The 17,953-nt window shown below is 38.7% G+C and overlaps 1 protein-coding gene across 4 annotated transcripts; it reads right to left on the minus strand.

Annotated features, from left to right (window-relative positions):
- Positions 1-2,159: 2,159 nt before the first annotated feature.
- On the minus strand, positions 2,160-15,649 carry CCDC126 (coiled-coil domain containing 126). Of its 4 annotated transcripts, XM_072033547.1 has the most exons (5): positions 15,542-15,576; positions 14,724-14,785; positions 5,702-5,831; positions 4,648-5,048; positions 2,160-3,715 (listed from the first exon to the last, which is right to left on the minus strand). In XM_072033547.1, exons 4-5 carry the CDS (start codon positions 4,883-4,885, stop codon positions 3,534-3,536), a joined length of 420 nt encoding a protein of 139 aa, XP_071889648.1. In that variant the 5' UTR covers positions 4,886-5,048; positions 5,702-5,831; positions 14,724-14,785; positions 15,542-15,576; the 3' UTR covers positions 2,160-3,533. The 4 variants fall into 4 exon arrangements, with proteins under 4 accessions (XP_071889648.1, XP_027306739.2, XP_027306740.2 ...); XM_027450938.3 differs by lacking the exon at positions 14,724-14,785 and having other exon boundaries at positions 15,542-15,649; XM_027450939.3 differs by lacking the exon at positions 14,724-14,785 and having other exon boundaries at positions 15,497-15,582.
- Between the last annotated feature and the right edge of the window lie 2,304 nt (positions 15,650-17,953).

Here is a 17,953-nt window from a genome sequence, read left to right on the forward strand (position 1 = left end):
ATTTAAAAATGTCACCATTTCTCTTTGGTTTTGCTGTCAGAAAAACGGAATGTGATTGGACATCTACTGAGAGCCACAGGGAAAGTGTAAGCTCAACTGCAAGTCAAGGGTCCATTAATAATGATAGGTTTTTACTGGAGGTACTAAGAAACATACTTGGGAACTTGCTAGTAAATCATATCATTTACTAATTATTCTGCAGCATACAATGCCACTGGCATTTAGGTGGTGTGATTACATATATGTATGTCATATGAAGTTTTCTTTCACTTTAAATTGGGCCACAGTTTAATAACCTTCATATTTTTAAACGGATAGAAATGCACATGTACGTCAGCCCAGACAAGCTGAGATTTAGTGAAATACCAATTCAGTGACAGTCTGTTGTGTATGAGACACGCTACAGAAGTCTGATTCACCTTTTTAGCTGACATCAAAAGAAGTCTCCCATTTAACTCCTGCCTCTTAAAAAAGTATATATACTATCAAATATATTAGCTAAACTCCACCAATAGCAGCCTGTGTTGTTTTATGAAGCACAGACCAATGAAAGGACACAAGTCCTGGGTAGGGTGGTCATATTTAATTGTTATAGATGTTGATTGACACTCCACATCACCTTTAGAAAGTACCACACCAATTAAGAGTGGTTTAGAAATTTAGTTCATTCCATTCGAGTATTTGGAGGAAGTAGTTTCTAAAGAGATTTAAGAAAACATAATAAACTGGAATGTCAAAGTTATGTAATAATTTTTCCAAATCATCTTCTTATAGAGGCTCCCAAACTTACTCTGCTTCTGCATTCCTGTGGAAAAAGACCGCAACTGTAGTGGTTACTCCCAGAATACATATCTGCACAGGAGGCACTTTGGTCACTTAGGCACCTTGCCCACAACAATAGACTGATAATGCTGTTTGGAAACCTCTGCAATAGCAAATATTTTTGAGTAGAATTTAGTTCTATCTAGCCAGACCCTTTAAATGACTGTATTAATGAAAAACAAGTGTTGAGCAGTTACTTGTAGAAACAGACAACTGTACAACGTGTTAAGTGTATTACTGGACGCCAAGGATACTGATGTTTTCACCACACTGACTAGAAGGACCTCTACATCCTTGTGCTACATTTCTGTACTTTTTCTTTGAAAATTATTTAGTTAAAAACAGATCAGCAAACCTCTGTGATCCTAACAGTGGAGGAGCAGATTGTTATGAGTGGTCTCACTGGAGTATCTATTATCTATCCGTCCAACCCAATGCGTGGGATGACTCCACTGCTTTTCTTTATGCAAAATTTTAAGACAATGCTCAGACGGCTTAATTACATTAATGTTAATATACTGAGATCCAGAAATAGTTTTGTTAGACTAGGAAAGCAACAAACAGAAAAAAACTAGAAAATCAAGACAATTTAACCTGCCAGTTATTTGGCTGTGGAACTTGACTCTGTTGAAACTCATGGTGCTTCTAGCTGCTTAGGTAACAATCAATATAATCTTTTCTTTCAGTTTTTCTTCATTAGAACTTTGAGAAGTGGATCTTGAACACTTTTGCTGCCTATATTAAACAAACATTCAAAGTCACAGAAGTACTAACAACCACTTAGTGAAATCAGGTGGCAAACACTCACAATGCAAATTACAGATGGGGAAATTCAAGTCTCATCATATGCCAAAGGATTTAAAGAACAAAAGCAGAAAATCCAGACATTCCCCCCAATACTACCACCCAATAAGTTGTTTATAAGGAAGGCTATGGGTCCCCCTACCCTCCAAAAAAATAAAAAATAAAAAATTTAACCCAGACCAAGAACCAACCAACCTTGAGGAGATTCCATGTTTCATAAAATTTGAAGCAGGTCACTTCGGGAAAATTTGTGGTGTCATTCATAATGTGAAATATAGTTGCATCATAAAAAAAAAAAAAAAAAAAAAACACATAATGGAGAAATACTACTGAGATCTTCCTTGAAAAATAAATAAATCAATGTTTGGCAACACAACCAACAAATGTTGTGATACTCTTAATGGTTTTAAAGTGAAAGAGGATACACTACTCCTAAACCTCAGAGATGTATAATTTTCCAATCCTGAAACACCTAGACCTCATGTAGTAGGAATCACAAGATCGTTAAAAGAGAGAACTGGAGCCTTTACAAATACAATTAAAAATTTATTGTTCTCTTTCTGCAAGGAAGTACAAGTTTACGCACAGTGTGACAAGAAGAAAAAATCATCTGGATACTACTGTTCTAAGCGAATCCAGAATACCAGCAGGGAAAAAAGAAAAGAAAACCCACATAGCTTTGGAAAAAAACAAACACACACACATAACAGGAAAAAATACAACGAGCACACTTTTGGCTAAAGTCCCTGAACATACCCTCCCTCCCCACAAAACATTCACTATGTTTTAAAAAACAGGCTCAGTGGCACTTTCTCTTTAATATGACTTCAGTAACATTTTGAAATGCAGTGCATCCACACTGCAATTCACTTTGCTGTAAGGCTAACTTCAACATAAGGCAAATATTACCTTAGCTCTGAAATATTCCATGATAAGACACCCTTAGTACATAGATCTCTGTTAAACGCAGAGATGCCTTGCCTCCCTTCATCACTCTCCCTCCTGATCAAGAAAGCATTTCAGGGAGATGGTGTGCTATTCTCATCACAAACTGCAAGGTACTAAGAAGTTAAAAAGAAACAGTAGTGAATAAAAATAAACAGTATTCACATATCTCAAACTTATTTCCGTCACTTAAATAGTTTCATCTGCAGTTACAAAATACATACACTTAAATATCTTTTAAGAAATCATCATATAAGGTATCTCAGATTATGCTTTGCTTTTGATAATCTAACTGCCCTAATTCCGGCATAAGTACATACCTGGACAGTGTTACTACCTATAATGTTTTCCTATTATACTGGATTTTCTTAAATATACAGTAAATTCTCTAGCTATTCTGACTGATAGTGCAAATAAAGACATTCTTTGGGTCACAATTCTAAAACATTACCCCCCAATGCTATCATCGTTTTAATAATTTTTCAGTAAATGAGTAACAAAATACTGTAAGTATACACATTTTCTAGCATCTGTTTAACAATGTTTTCCTCAGTTACCTCTGTTTAAAGCAGATCACAGAAATGAATAAGCTACAACGCTGCTCACCTATCCAAAAGATATGCTATATTTATACTTAAATAAATACATTTATAACCCTACCTACAAGTTCCCCATTCCTTTCCATTTATTGTTATTATCCAATGGCATACGACATCAAATCATGATATCAAAATATTCTAAAGACAACAAAGATCACTTTAGAAGCACTGCTCAAAGGCAATGAAATAGTGCTTTGAGAACCTTATGCACATAAGTTAGGCCTACATATATCCAGCGCATTCTATAACAGAATAGTGTACGCTTCTTTTAGAGGCAGCTACTACTTTGCCCAAGCCAGAGATAAAAAGCTTGTCTTAATTATGACCTATCATAAATGTAGCAAGACAAAGTGACCCGCTTTGCTATCTAATGTTGCCTGCTGCTTTTGCACGTTTAATTGAATTTACTGGTGCTTGATTGTTAGTTCCATTAGTGGTATTTGTAGCTGAGCCATTCACAATGATGTAATCAACTTTGTTTTCCAATTTCACAAGGCGTTGCAAGATGTCATCCAGAAGAACAGCAATTGTTCTCTTAAGATCAGCTGAAGATAGCGAGAAAAAGAAAATTTTGGTCTATTATTAGCTTGTGTATGGAAAATAACTTCAATTTCAACATATTCACATCTTAAGGCCTGCCATCTTTGCTACTATTAATTCTGGGAAAGCATACAGACCAGGAAGAAAGGGAAATTAAGTGACTCCTAGTTTATTTTTATTTAAATACCATTTCCTTGATATTTTAAGAAAGAAAGATACCACCATTATAGTAAACTGTGAACCCAGCCAAGTAAACATTAGAGCATAAGAACACAACCTCTAGCTAGAGAAGTATAGTGAGTATTTCAAGGCAGTATTTCAGGTTTCATCCAGACAACACCCAGCTATGACACCTTTTAGCCTTGGACAGCAATAAAATATAGATAGATACTTTCCAACATAAAAGGATAGTTCTTAATCACTTTCCTCTAAATAACAGATCTATTCCACAGAAAAATTGTTGTGGAAAGTATCATATTATTTTCTGCACAATCTACAAAGCAGGAAAGAAAAGAGTACTTTTTTTCCTAGTTTAAAACTTCTATATGTTAAACCTAAATTGAAAAAACATAAGAAATGAAAATAAAAAACAACCCACATGCTTACGAACAATGACAAAAGGATCTCGAGTGTTGTAAAACTATTTTCTGGAACACAGAAAACAGTATCAGTAACAGAATTTTCTAAAAAATCTAAGTATACTGCTGTCCATGTTCACACCACTATCTTCTCTCATATTTGGAAAAAAAAAATATTTAAACTTACTGGGTGTACTGCATCTTAAATTTCAACTTTGTTTAATAAACTAAAGTTGAATCAATCAATACAGAGTTGTTTTCCTCTGAAAGATTATTACATATTGCTTTAAGAAGAAGTAAAGCTTTACAGTTTTCATTTAAAAAAATACTAGAACAAATAGAATGTTTTTTCCTCTTACCATAACCTGCCATAGAGGCTCCACTGCCGCCGTTCATTAAATTTTTATTTTCTTCTGCCAGTGCTTTGACGTATCTTTTACTTAGGTCTAATATCTGACCACGCAACTCAGCACTACTTTGACGTCTTGGATACTGAAAAGTGTAGCGTAGCAACATTAAACCCCAAATGATTCCAAAAACCAGTAAAAACATACTCAGTTTCTGGGACATATTTTTTCTTGAAAATGATAGAAACATCTCTGATGAAGGCCACGGGTGTCTTAACTTCAAGAAAAGTAACTGAACTTGACTTAGTCAAATTGTATTACATATTAGAACAAAACCAGGATATCTACAAAGTGAAAAGTCTTCTAGCCGGATCATCTTGAACACATCTTCTCAGTTTAGTTGGTCTTGATTCCTGAAACATGTAAAATATCACTTGGTTATTGAAAATTGTTACAGTTGTTGAGATCAAGGACAGAATTTTTTACAAATGTAATATTATTGCATAACCTAAAGAAGAGTTGTAGATGTGTATTTGCTTAGAGGTACAGTCATCTTTCTATCTCACCTGTTGTAACAAGGTTTTTCTTTTTTTTTTAAAAAAACAAAAATACTTTTGTTCTCCAAAAATCAGAACTGTCTTTTTACAAATCATCTGAACTACTTTAAGTGTCATACTTCAAATGATTAAACCCAAAAGCAGTATCTAGAAGAGACTTATATAGGAAAGTGTTTTACAAGTATTTTCCATTTATACTCAACATCTTGATAAACAATACAGACACATCTATACCAAGAAAATAAAAATAAAAGTTTGTGAAATCATTCACTTGATTCTTGTTCTTCATGTAGAACCATTGGGCACGTATAAACCGATAAAACAAAAAGCAAGGTCTCTTAGCTGTTTTGTTAGTTCAAAGTTGGGTGTCATCCTCTTCTGGTTTTGTACAGTATTCATTCTTTGTCCTTTTTGGTGTCTTAACAATAAACAAAGAAATAAGACCAAAACGAAGATGCACACTGCACCCACTTCTAGCACTTTGCTACTACTATAAAAAAAAGTCTTACCATAGCAGCCAATTCTGACACATGGATAGCCAAAGGCTTCAGAAGAACAAATGGTAGCAAAGCTTCAGCAGTTTAACAGTAAAGGTCCAGACAGTTTGAAGTAATACAAGCCAGACATCTTCAGGGAGCTCTGTAATGGAAGACAAAATTACTCAAACAAGATGAAATGCAGGACTAAAAAACACCCTTAATTTTCACATGTACCAGCTGAAGTTGATCTCTTCAAGCCACGTGTTTTTGAAACCAAAATACATTTTTTGTTTTGAAGCAACTGTTCAGAAAAAAACACAGAATCCAGTTCCCTTTTTATTATAAATGCACATATGTAAATGCCCTAACATTCATTTTGACAATTTACTTTAGAAAAGAACAACTTAGTAAGAACCTCACCAAAATATCTCACTATAAGACAGTGAAAACCCGATTCATCACATGCATAAACACATTTACATGTGTCCTTCGTACTCAGTTTTTCCCTTCAAATGAATATATTCTGAAAGTCCCTTTAAATGGTCATATCTTCTATTTCTCTTTTTTCAGATACCCCTGAAAGTTCTTCAACTACTCAATACTTTTTTTGAGAGGAGATTTCTATTATTTCACATAGTTTGGATAAAACCACTTGTTCGACGTAACAGTACTTTTCCACGTTACTCTCCATTTTCTCCCACGTATAGTCTGACACGAGTAGTTTTTAGACTGCAGTTACATGTATAATGGAGTTCATGACTGGACTTTCTACAATGATACTTAGGCCGCTGTTTTTAAAATGCAACGTTAGTTCAAAATACTGACACCATTATTTTTCATCCTGCTAAGCACTCATCTAAACTTAATCTCCATGGTATTTTTCATCGTCTCTGCTGACCACTTGAACTGGCCTTATACGGACACACCACAGACTACTGTAAATTCTAATGTCAACAGCAGCAGCGCTCAGAGCTGTGCTTCTTGCTTCCTCTTAACCTTCATGCTTCAGATACTCTATCAACATGCAGATCTAAGTTATTCTGGAGATTCTAAACCCAAACGAGGGGCAGTAGCAGGACTTGGACAACAAAGTTGCTGTAAAGTGAAAGGTGTTGTGTCTAAAACGCCGACAGGAATCACCAGTACACAAAATCTTACTTTTAATGTAGGGTGCACTAATACAAGAGGCAAACACAAGTCAGCGAATGAGGAATTGGTTCCTTCTCCTTAACTGTAGGATATGACCGTGCACACAGGCAGATAGCCTACGTGTAATAATTTGACATACAACTGTAAATTCAGTGGCATATACTTTGTTCAAAGAGCACGCTAATCACCCCCAAATCTGCTTTTTCAGATAATTTTTTCTTAAGTATATAAAATAGAGACAACCATAAAAAAAAATAAAATCTGTGGTATCAGCACAAATATTTGGAATTGTATGATTAAAGATTTTCTGAAACAGAGCTTCCCTAAACACAAACTAACCGAAATTTATTTTCCCTAGCTCTTTGCCAAATCCATGGCTCTGGACTCACACTTTAAAGTATCAACTGCACCTACATCATTAGATACATAATGGACAGTATCAAATACACATGAGGTACTGGTGTAAGGTATTCATGTGATAGCACAAAAGAACAAACAATAGCTCTCAAAGAAAGAAGACCAGAAGTTTCAACCACCCTTCCCAAAAGCCTACTATAAATATATATATATATCTGTATATATACACATACACACACACACACACGTATGCTTGTTTGAAGATAACACATAGTTCTTGCCGAATTTAAATGAAATTCGTCTCTCCACAGAACTCCACTCAGTTCTCATCCCAAACCACTTTAGTAGACAGTATCACTGTAGAGCTCTGGAGTAGCAATAACGCTGCTATCACGCTGTAAATAAGACCACAAGCCAGGACAAGAGTTGTAGCCAAGCTGAACAGATTGAATGAACTCCCACCAAGGAACAGCAGGGACTACAGACTGGGTCACTGCCACATAAATTTGATTCACAGCACACATGCTGACCACTGAAACTAACGGAAATCAAGGACTTCACCTGCTGGGCAAACAGCGTAACACCCAAATATTCACTCTGCTCAAAGAAATGGGGAGTAAGGCGTACCAAAATGAAGGTAACGATTTGCAGATGGCACTTTTCCTATCCTGCAAAGGCATTTTAAGGGGCCATCCCTCCTTAAATGATTGGCAGTGTAATTTCAAAGTTCTCAAGATCTGGTCTCCTCTTTCTTCCTGAAGCATGCACTTCCAGTGACTCACATCATACTCTTGTAGTGGGTTTACGTGACAAGGTTTTGGTAGCAGGGGGTCACCATACAGGTGACTTCTGTGAGAAGAATCTAGAAGCTGCCCCATGTTAGGTAAGGGCCCTGTTGCTGGCCAGAGCCAAGCCAGTAAGCAATGTTGTTTGTGCCTCTGAGACCGTATTTAAGAAAGGGAAAAACAAATGCTGCTACACATCTTTTCAGGATTACACAGTGCTGAGAGGAAAAAAAAAAAAAAAAAAAAGAAAGAAATGCGAGCTTACACCCAAGTATTTTCTAGCAGGAAAAAAAGGGCAGCAGAGTAGCAGGTATACACACTAGGAGGAAAACAGCACAATAAATAAGACGGATGGACGGGAATAATCTTTTACTTCTTGTTGCCCTAAAGGGTCAGTATTTCTGTACACGAACGTTACGGTTTAAACAAAATTTGTCTTCAGAATGGACCTTGGTTTTCAATAATGCAGAGGCAATGCAGCATGAGATAAAAGTACACTTGTAAGAAGGAACTAACAGTTTTGTGATCTTTTCTTCCCTCCTCACCTACTACCTGCGGATCAGGGAAATAAAGAAAAAAAGAGAGAGACTTCCTTCTCCACACTGACTTAGTCCATGTGGAAATCCAGGCTTACCAATCTCCCAGCCTCACCCGAAGTGCTTTTATGGCCAAGGAAGTAATTGCAAAGAGCAACAACAAAAAAAAAAGATGCATGAGAGCTACAGATTGTTACAGTTCCTATTATCCCAAATCTAAGACAAAAGGAAAAAGACCATGAAGATAGTGGAGTACAGACAAGACAAAACCTGAAAATCTGAGGAAAAAGGACAAAACAAACAAGAAATAGGCAACTGTGCAGGCAAAATGGCAATTCCAGAATCCATGAAGAGGTGAGCATCTTTCAGATAACCCTTTAAATAAGCAGGCAAGGTGAGTGATTCAAGTGGTGATTAAACAAAGTTCTCTGAATCCAACACGCACGCCTAAATTATTCTGAAAATTATAAACCCAAGACAGGGGCAACATTAGAACTTGGAACTAAAGGCAATTTCCAGAACAGAGGATATGAGGCTAGGTTTGTCTTTCACAGACACTGAAAGAGTTTGCTTTTGTTTATTGTTGCCACTGCTTGTCGTGTAAGAAATGTATTGCCAGAGCCTGCCAATGTGGATTTGACACTGTCCAGGGATACCACAACAAACAGTGACACATCTGGCAATGAAAGCAACGAGCAAAGGAACTCAGCCTCTCCAAAATAAAATCACATCTGTCCTCTCAGCTGCGTTCCAACGCTGAAGTCATATATAAATTGCATCATAAGTATATGAAACAAAAGTAACAAGTACCAAAGAAAAAGCAACAGAAAATCCATTTTATGTTCTGTAATAAAGCAAAGTTCCAGTCTCTCTGGTGCTACTGTTAATAGCATCAGACCTAGGTTTGAATACTGACTCTACTCCATGGAAACCAAGCCATACATAAAAACACGCTAGCTGAATTGTGCTGCAAAGCTTTCCTTAGAATCAGGTTTTCTTATTCCTAGCAAAACCCAGAGATTACATTCATATACTTCACCGAAAGCACGACAGTTTGTAAGGCAAAAGAATGCCTCATGCATCCTCTGGAACAATGTAAGGGTATCATGAAAACAAGGCATACTCAATCCGTCAAAGGTCACAGCGCACCTTAACAGCGCTGTCAGTTCTGCTAGTCAGCCAGCTAACAAAAGACGAGTACAAATTCATGATCAATTTTCTAGTCTGTCCAAGAGATTTCACCCTTCCTAAACTGCTAGAAATAGTTCATGGCATCAGGACAGCAAATTCAAAGTTGTGCTGCAGAGGTGGTGTGTACCTCCTAGCTTTGAAAAACGTACAGGACAGATAAAGATGACTATTTGTAAGAGCAAAATAAAGCAGCAAGCAACCAGGTATTTGTGGTAGCTATTAAAAATCAACTTTAGCAAAAATGTGAACAAAGTGTCAACTACAGGGGAAAAATAGAGAAAACTGAAGAACCCATTCCATTCCAGGATTCAAAACAGTTTAAGGATGAAGCTAAGAAAAACACCCTGAAAATATTATTATTAACTATTATTAATTATTATTAGTCCAATAAAGTCCCCTCTTGGTTATGTATTTTGGATGACAGCATGCCAAACGCTGAAGCAGCAGTTCCTCAGTGATACCATAGAGACCTATAGAGGTAGGTCTGTAACAAACTAATATATTAAGAAAGTAACCTCAGTAAATGGGATTTTTACTCCACGTATTACTACCATAATACTTATTGGTGTCTCACTGCCAAATTATGACCAACACCAACACGACTGAGTGAATTCAAAAGCAAGTCTGGCTTTGTGACTAATTATCATTCTTAACTGTATAAACACAGAGAGTGATTTACCAAGACAGAGATAAAAAAAGAAATGCCAAATACAGCCATAGGACAGTGTATCCAGCTACAGACATATGAAGGGGGAAAAACACTGAAAAAGAACAGACAGCAGACAAAAACTAGGGCAGTACAAATAAAAGCTGTCACTAATAACTACTATAAAATAATTGTACAGGACAAAATTGGGATTTACTACAGTATCCGTAAAGTGTCATAAGCTTATGAAACATAAGGGATTTTAAAATCAGCATATTAAAATTATCTGTAGTACACATTTCCTTAGCTCTATGGCAGCATGTTTCTCAGCTTAGCGGGGATATTATATTAACAGACAATGAGCTGTAAACAGACGTGACAATACTCGTGTTGCAACAGCCAATGTACCTCCCAGGAAAGCAAAATCACAGGGTATTACAGAACACCTGGAAACATTTCCACAGCCCTATCGGCAATATCTTATTTGTTTTGTTTTACACGTGTATTTGCAGTCCACCCCTTCCATTTACTTCTGTGACCTCCAAAATCTTTTGTTTGGCCAATTTTCCAACAGAAAACTTCCAGAATCGCAGTCCCTCAACTGACAGACATCATGCTGATCTGTGCAGATAGGGACAACGAAGTAAGCATGCAGAAGGCCAGGAGCTACATGCTGAATCTTTCCCAGAACAGGAAGACCAAAAATGATGTTTGCATTCTGGTCATTTGCAGTCTTCGCTGGCTGGCTGCTTGGCAGTAGGAGAAAAATCTGCACAGAGCGCAGCTGACAAACAGGTGCCCAAAGATATTAAGTATATTCAGTTACACAGGACCATGACTCCTGGCAAGATACAGAAGAAAAAAAAAAAAAACACTATTTCCCCATCTGTTATTTAATTCATGTAGTTTTCTATTATCCCATCCTACTTGAAAGGACATCTTCTAATTCCCTCCCTTTAAGAGTGCCTTCCTACACGCACCAAAAGCTCCCTTAACATATCATCCTGCATGCACCATTCACATTTAAAGCTGGTGCCCAAGAAAAAAAAAATCACATTCCTCATATTTTAAAAAGAGGATATAAGCTCTTGAAAAACAGAGTAAAACCACATTCCTATACTGGACCAGTTGCACCAGTGACTTTTGCAGACCACCACTGCCCCTTGGCTCCCAGGTTCACACCGACAGCTGCACAGCTCTATGGGAGAGCTCAATATACTACCAAGCAGCAAACAATTAACAGCAAAATGTGTCCCTAGACAAACTAAGCCATATTTGAGCAGTTTTTATGATGAGACCAACTCTCAGCACATTAAGTATTCCTATTATTGGTGGTGTAAACTCTGGTCAACAGAAAAACATCACCAGTAAGGAAGGAAAAGAGACAGTCAAAAATCTCAGTCATGCTGACCCCATAGAACCCCTCGAAATGCTATGTTTGTGTGCGGCTAAGGCTTGCAGGTCTTTTCAGACCACATCATAGATCAGTCAATAGAAAAGAGTATTAATTCCAATGATTGCTTTTACTTTTGGTTTCTTAAAGTATCCTGGCATGCTTTCCTCCCCCCCCCCTCCCTCCCCCCACTTTGTTCTGCTTGCTACTGTCAGTGAATGCTTCTAAAATCCACCAACAGAAATTCATTGTTCCTCGCCTGCAGGCAGTCAGCCAAGACTTTGAGTGGGGAAATGACTTGCCAAGTGTTGTGAAGAAAGTTAAAGCAAGCGAGTATCAATGGGAACAGTATACTATACTTGCTGATCTTCCCTTTCTCCCCCCTAGGTCCATCTGGATTTTGAAACATTCCTACAACTCCGTATCTTCACATCAAAAATAAAAAAATCTCAGCTTCAATCCATCTGGGACACTTTTCCCTATGCTTTATCACTGATGTTTAGGCCATTCTGGTAGGAGCCCTGCTCAGTTATGGCAAGGCACGAGCTACCTCCTTGGCTTCTTATCTCCCCATAGCATTGACACAATTTTTTCATAGCAATTAACACTGGGATATGACAAATCCGCATTTGCAACACTTTTTCAAAGCCTCTGGCATTCCAAAATTTCCTTCTGAAACAGTAACATTCTGCTAATTTTAGCTAGTTTTACAAGGAGCCATACTTGCAAAGCCATTAGTGTAGGCTTCGGAGAGGAAAGGGATTTTCACTGAACATTTTAAAAAGACCTAAAACAAGAGGGTTTGGAGAGATTAAGAACCAGCTAGCAAAGTGCTAGCTGGTTCTTAATCACTTTGCATTGCAGCAAAGTGATTGCTGCAATGGCGGAAAGACTGCCGCTGTAGATCTGGTTATACGTGCACACAGCATCCACACTAACGCTATTCCTGTAGAAAAGCAACACAAGAGCGCTTATACCACTGGGAAAGGGTAGAAAAATTTAACTTGCCTGGTTTTATTTCTAAAAACCTGCAGGACTCTGAGTATGGGCATGTGCAAGACTCATCCACCAAAAGCATGTTTCAGTGGCAGAGCTCCAATATAGACTGCCTCAGACTGATGCTCCCTCCAAGGAGGCTGATCCATTTGAAGACTTCAGAAAAATAAAAATGCAGGAAGCGATAAAGTTAAACAGTTTATTTCCTTCTTTTTATTATTTCTAGATTGGCCTGTCGTTTTATCTTAGCATCGTTAACAGTTGTGACAGGCAGTAGATAACCACAGTACCAGAGCAGTGGGCATGGCAAAACATGTCATTGTTCAAATGAAGGAGAAGACGCCCAGAAACATTACTTGGGTATTTATATCAAGGTAGCCTCTTTTTTCTTTGTTATCACCACACAAAAAAATGATTTTAGTGGATTAAGTTTGAAGTTCTCGAGTCTAGTATTAGGCTAGACCCTCTTTTAAACAGAGGAACTACCCATTTAGTTCAAAAGTCATCTTGTAAATGACATAGGCAAATGGTAAAAGAAATAATTTCTGTAAATCTGACAGTCATGCAAGAAAAGTTAGGAGACTGTTAATAATGCTCAGTTGAGGAAACGCAGCCCACCTAACTGTGCAAGATTTCAGTCACAGTTGAAAGAGCTTTTCAAATAACCGATACCATATAAAGTACGTTTTAGCAATAAACATGTACCAGGACAAAACACATTCATCTGAATGACTGAGTTCCACAGCAGATTTTTGACAGCTACTGGAAACAACTTAATGGGTATTTTTGACACTGACTAGTCTGTAGATAATGTTGTCTACACAGATGACAATTTAAGCTGACAGCATGCATTTATCCTACTCACAGTGTGGGCAAGATGCAAAAACTAGTGCCCTTAACTATTCTCAGAAAAGCGGTCACGAACTCCACAGGAAATATTTTACTTGTAGCTGTTAAGTGCCACCCAATCCTCAAGCTGAACAACATGGGATTAGCAATACCAATGCCTCCTGCAAAAAGCTAAAAGCCACAAGAGGCCTCTAAAAGAAGACCAAAAAAAATCTAGAAGAAATAGTTTTATTTTTACCTGTGAAAGCTTTAGAAACAAGACCTATTTACTAGACCGAATGTATTACATCATAATTCCTCAAACCTCTGGAGCTCTCAAGTACCTGAAATGAATTATTAAGCACATATAACACACAAAATAACAAAAAGAGGCCACAATAATTTAAGCTTTATACACATGGGTATTTCCAGCCCTCAAAATGAGAACAAAGGTAGCAATAAATTTTCATGTGACCAGAAACTGCAATCTCTCCACTTGTAACACTAAAGCAATATGCTGCTTACTGCATAGTTATCTGCATTTTGTCTTTGATATTCTCATGAAACAGCAATTCATGACACCTGCACCAAAATAACACTACATCCCAATTAGTTAGAACAAATCACATGTGTGCTCACATTCAATGTATCCATATCCTGAAGGCTCTGTGAAAAAAATAAGTCACAACTCCTACAAAGCTCATTTTTTGAAGTGAAAAACTGCCCCCCTCTCCATAATCTACCCACGTTGGGTATCAAAATCCCAAACATTTGTTACCCTGCTCTAGACTGCACTGAAGAAACTCTGCATCACATCACAAGAAACAACAGGAATTCCTCTCTGCATTGCTTTGTGGCACACAAACCCAGAAAATACACTGCGCTCAAGCTGTCAGTATCTTTCAGATGACAAGATACATAAAAGAGAATTTATGGGATACTAGCACAGGGGGTTAGGAAACTGAAAAGAAAGCTTATTAATAATAAATGATTAATGAGACTACAGAAGTAAGAGATGTGCTAATGCATTACAAATGTTTATAGAAATAAAAAACTACCATTCCTAATGAATCCGGTTTTGCTTGAATATGGATTAAGCAAGCTATTTTTCTTCCGTGTTCTATCACATCATTGTAAGTACACTTATCCTCTTTGAAAGTTAGGTCCTTACCATACAAGAAAGACATAAATCTTGCAGCGTCACTGCAGTCACAGGTTATGACAAAAGAGCCACTGGAAAGAGGAAGGAAACCACAAAATATTTTTGGAAGTCCTGAGTGAGTTCTAGATTTGTTTAAGTTATATTAGGTCGACATGTTTCAATTCCTCCTTTGGTATTTCAAAACAGATCACTTGGAAAATAAAAAAATAAGATTCAATAGTCGTTGTCAGAAATTAGCATCAGTAGTTACATCTACCCAAGCAACGGGAACGACACATTTCTACCTTGCTGAATGTTGTATGCTGCTACATAAGAATACATTAAAGGTTACAAACCTCTACGGTACCACAGTCAAGACGATTAAGAGCTTAAAAATCATCTTCGTAAAACAAAGTGGTCTTTAGAGAAGAATTTAATCACGTGCGTGCATTTACCGGTGCACAACACCCGAGAAACCCCCTTTTTCTTTCGCTGCTCCTTCCCCACCCAAGGGCACCGTGCAGCGGGGCTGCCCAGCGGACGGCAGCGCTCAGCCAGCTGCCAGCAGAGCCCCCCGCCCCGAGGCACCTGCACGAACCACGGACGAAGCGAGGGGGCCGAGGCGCGGTGACAGCCGGGGCTCCGCTGCCCGCCGCAGCCCGGCTGCAGCCCCCCGGCCTCCCACCTCCCCAGAGCGAGCGGGACGAGGCCTCCCCGCGCCCCTTTCCCCGAGCACAGGGCCCCGCCGCCTCACTGTGGCGGCGACAGGACCCCCCTCAGCCCAACGGCCGCCCAACGGTCACCTAACGGCCGCCGCGCGCGCTCCCTCTGCTCCCCCCCGCGCCCACCTGACGGAGCCGCTCGCGCCGCTTCCGCCCGCCCAGCGACGCGTTGCGTCACGGCGCACGGCCCCGCCTCCCCTCACCCCCCCTCACTGCCCCGCAGCCCCCGTGCTGCCCCGCCCCAGGGCGGCGCATGCGCAGGGAGGGGGCTGTGCCCCTGCACCACGCCGCCATGTTGGGGCGGGGGGCTTCGTGCCAGGACCAGGGGGGTGGAGGGGGCGCTGCGGGGGCCGGGGCGCCTCTGCGGTTGGGGCTGGGACTGGATGGTCTTAAGGGCCCCTTCCAGCCCAAGCCCTTCTCTGAAGTCTCGTAGTTATTCCCGAAAACATTTATTATAAGACCCCAAGTGGGAAGCCCATTGTGTATTTATGTGGCTGCGACTATAAATTCCCGTTGACATCTACAAGTAAAAATTACCCCCGGAGGTTACAGAGCCTATAAAAAAAGGGAAAGGTGCCACTTCTGCCCTCTAATGGTGTACGTTAATGTTGTCAGTAGTCTCAAGTGAGCCTGGTCCCTCTGGTTAGATACACGGATGGTCGGCTGTTACCTGCAGTCCAGTTCCTGTAATCAGCTGCAGGAGCTGTTGACGGCTTGACAGTACTTAAATCTCCACCATAATATTCACATAAATCAACTGTGGGCACAGAACTGTGCTAGCGAGTTACGTTATGCTCTTCCTACAATGTGGTATGTGAGAAGTTGGTATCAGTTTACCAGTGGAGGTTGGTGAAGATGCTAGACAAGCTGACATACCAGTTACCAATAAAGTGGTGCAAGTATTTGAAGGTTTTGCTTGCAACGTGGTTCTGTCTGCATTAGTGCCATCACGTGTAACATACACAAAAAGTAGTGTTCTTAGTTTGCTGGTCACACCGCCGCTCCACTCCATCTCCCTATGGGTGCACATTTCTTCCTTTCTCTCCTTTCCAGTGCTTGTCAGAAGCTACCTTCCTCCTCTGTATTTTTCAACTCTTTTTTGTTTGTTTTCAGCATGGATTAGATGCAAAGAAAAAAAAAACGACATTTAAATCATCTCCTACATTAGCAAAATGGATATTAATATATCAGAGAGGTTTGTGGCCTGGACCAAAGAAAAGAGAAGAAACTGCTGGCAGGTAGTATCACGGCAGCCAGTGGATCAGGTGCATATCAAAATATTTGCTTCTGTGACTTCTAATGTTATGTTGCCTAGTCTACAGTGCCTTATTTTGGAGTTTTTCAGGACATATATTGGTACGGAAATATTGGCATTCACCCGAGAGCTCATTTCAATATGAGAAAATTATGCAATTGTTGAATTGGATGGAGGCTATATTTCCACAGAGAATTAATAAGAAGCTGCATTAAAGGAATGATATATTTTTAACTATACAATCCATCCCATGGAAAGTCTTTTGCTAACATTATACAACACTGAGGGAGGAGAGGCAAAAATTAGAAATTGAAATATTTGATAAGTAAGCTTTTCAGTGAACAGATTGGCTATATATTGTGCAGCACCAATAAATGTGTTGCTAGAATTATTTCCTAAAGCCAAATCATCTCATCAGTTTCTGTATTTTCTCATTAAGATATCCTCTTCTAATATCAAGAAAAGATCAAAAACAGATGGTCTGAAATGGACTTCACATGACAAATGTACTGCAGCTATTTACTGCCATTTATTACTGCACTATTTGCTCAGTGATTAATCCTTTATTTTCACAGACATGCAGTGAACAGCTGTAATATCTTTGCAAATAAATTATATGATATTTAGAGTTTACTAGGGGGAGAAAGGGAAATCTGTCCATGGTGTAATCACAGAAAGATTTGCTGGTGGAGGTCACAGAATTGTATTAAGATATCTATCTCCATTATAAACGTATTCTCTGTTGACAGGAACTCTTGACTTTATAACATCCTTAATTCTTACTGCCTGAAGGCCTCATGTATTTGGTCATCTTTCATGAATGTGCATTTCACAATATACTCTTTCTCCTTATCTTTACCACCTTACAGACTATGAAAGTTGAACCTGAAAATATAAGTAATTTCATAAAATTATTGGTTTTATACTCTGGGAAACTGTGGTAAAGTTATTGTAGGGAACAATGTAGACAGAGTCGTTATGGAAAACATAGTAAAGAGAGCTTGTAGTTTTCAATTTAAAATGTAAACTTGATTGGACTTTTTACAAACAGGTCTTTCTATCAGTTTCTGCCATCTTTATGTTAGGTTTAAGTGCCAGAACATTTTAGAATAATTTGCTGCTGGAACATGAATGGGTATACTAATAGTGCTTAGAAGATGCAGATACAAGGGCTAGGACTTAGACATGTACATGTTAGAAAAAGTGTCTTCCTGTCCTATGTTCTGCCCTTTCCTCCTGCTCCAGCTCATTTTTCAAGTGTGACTGTTACTTATTTTCAATAG

The sequence above is a fragment of the Anas platyrhynchos genome, chromosome 2 (genome assembly GCF_047663525.1).
Source record: "Anas platyrhynchos isolate ZD024472 breed Pekin duck chromosome 2, IASCAAS_PekinDuck_T2T, whole genome shotgun sequence".
Lineage (NCBI taxonomy): Eukaryota > Metazoa > Chordata > Aves > Anseriformes > Anatidae > Anas > Anas platyrhynchos.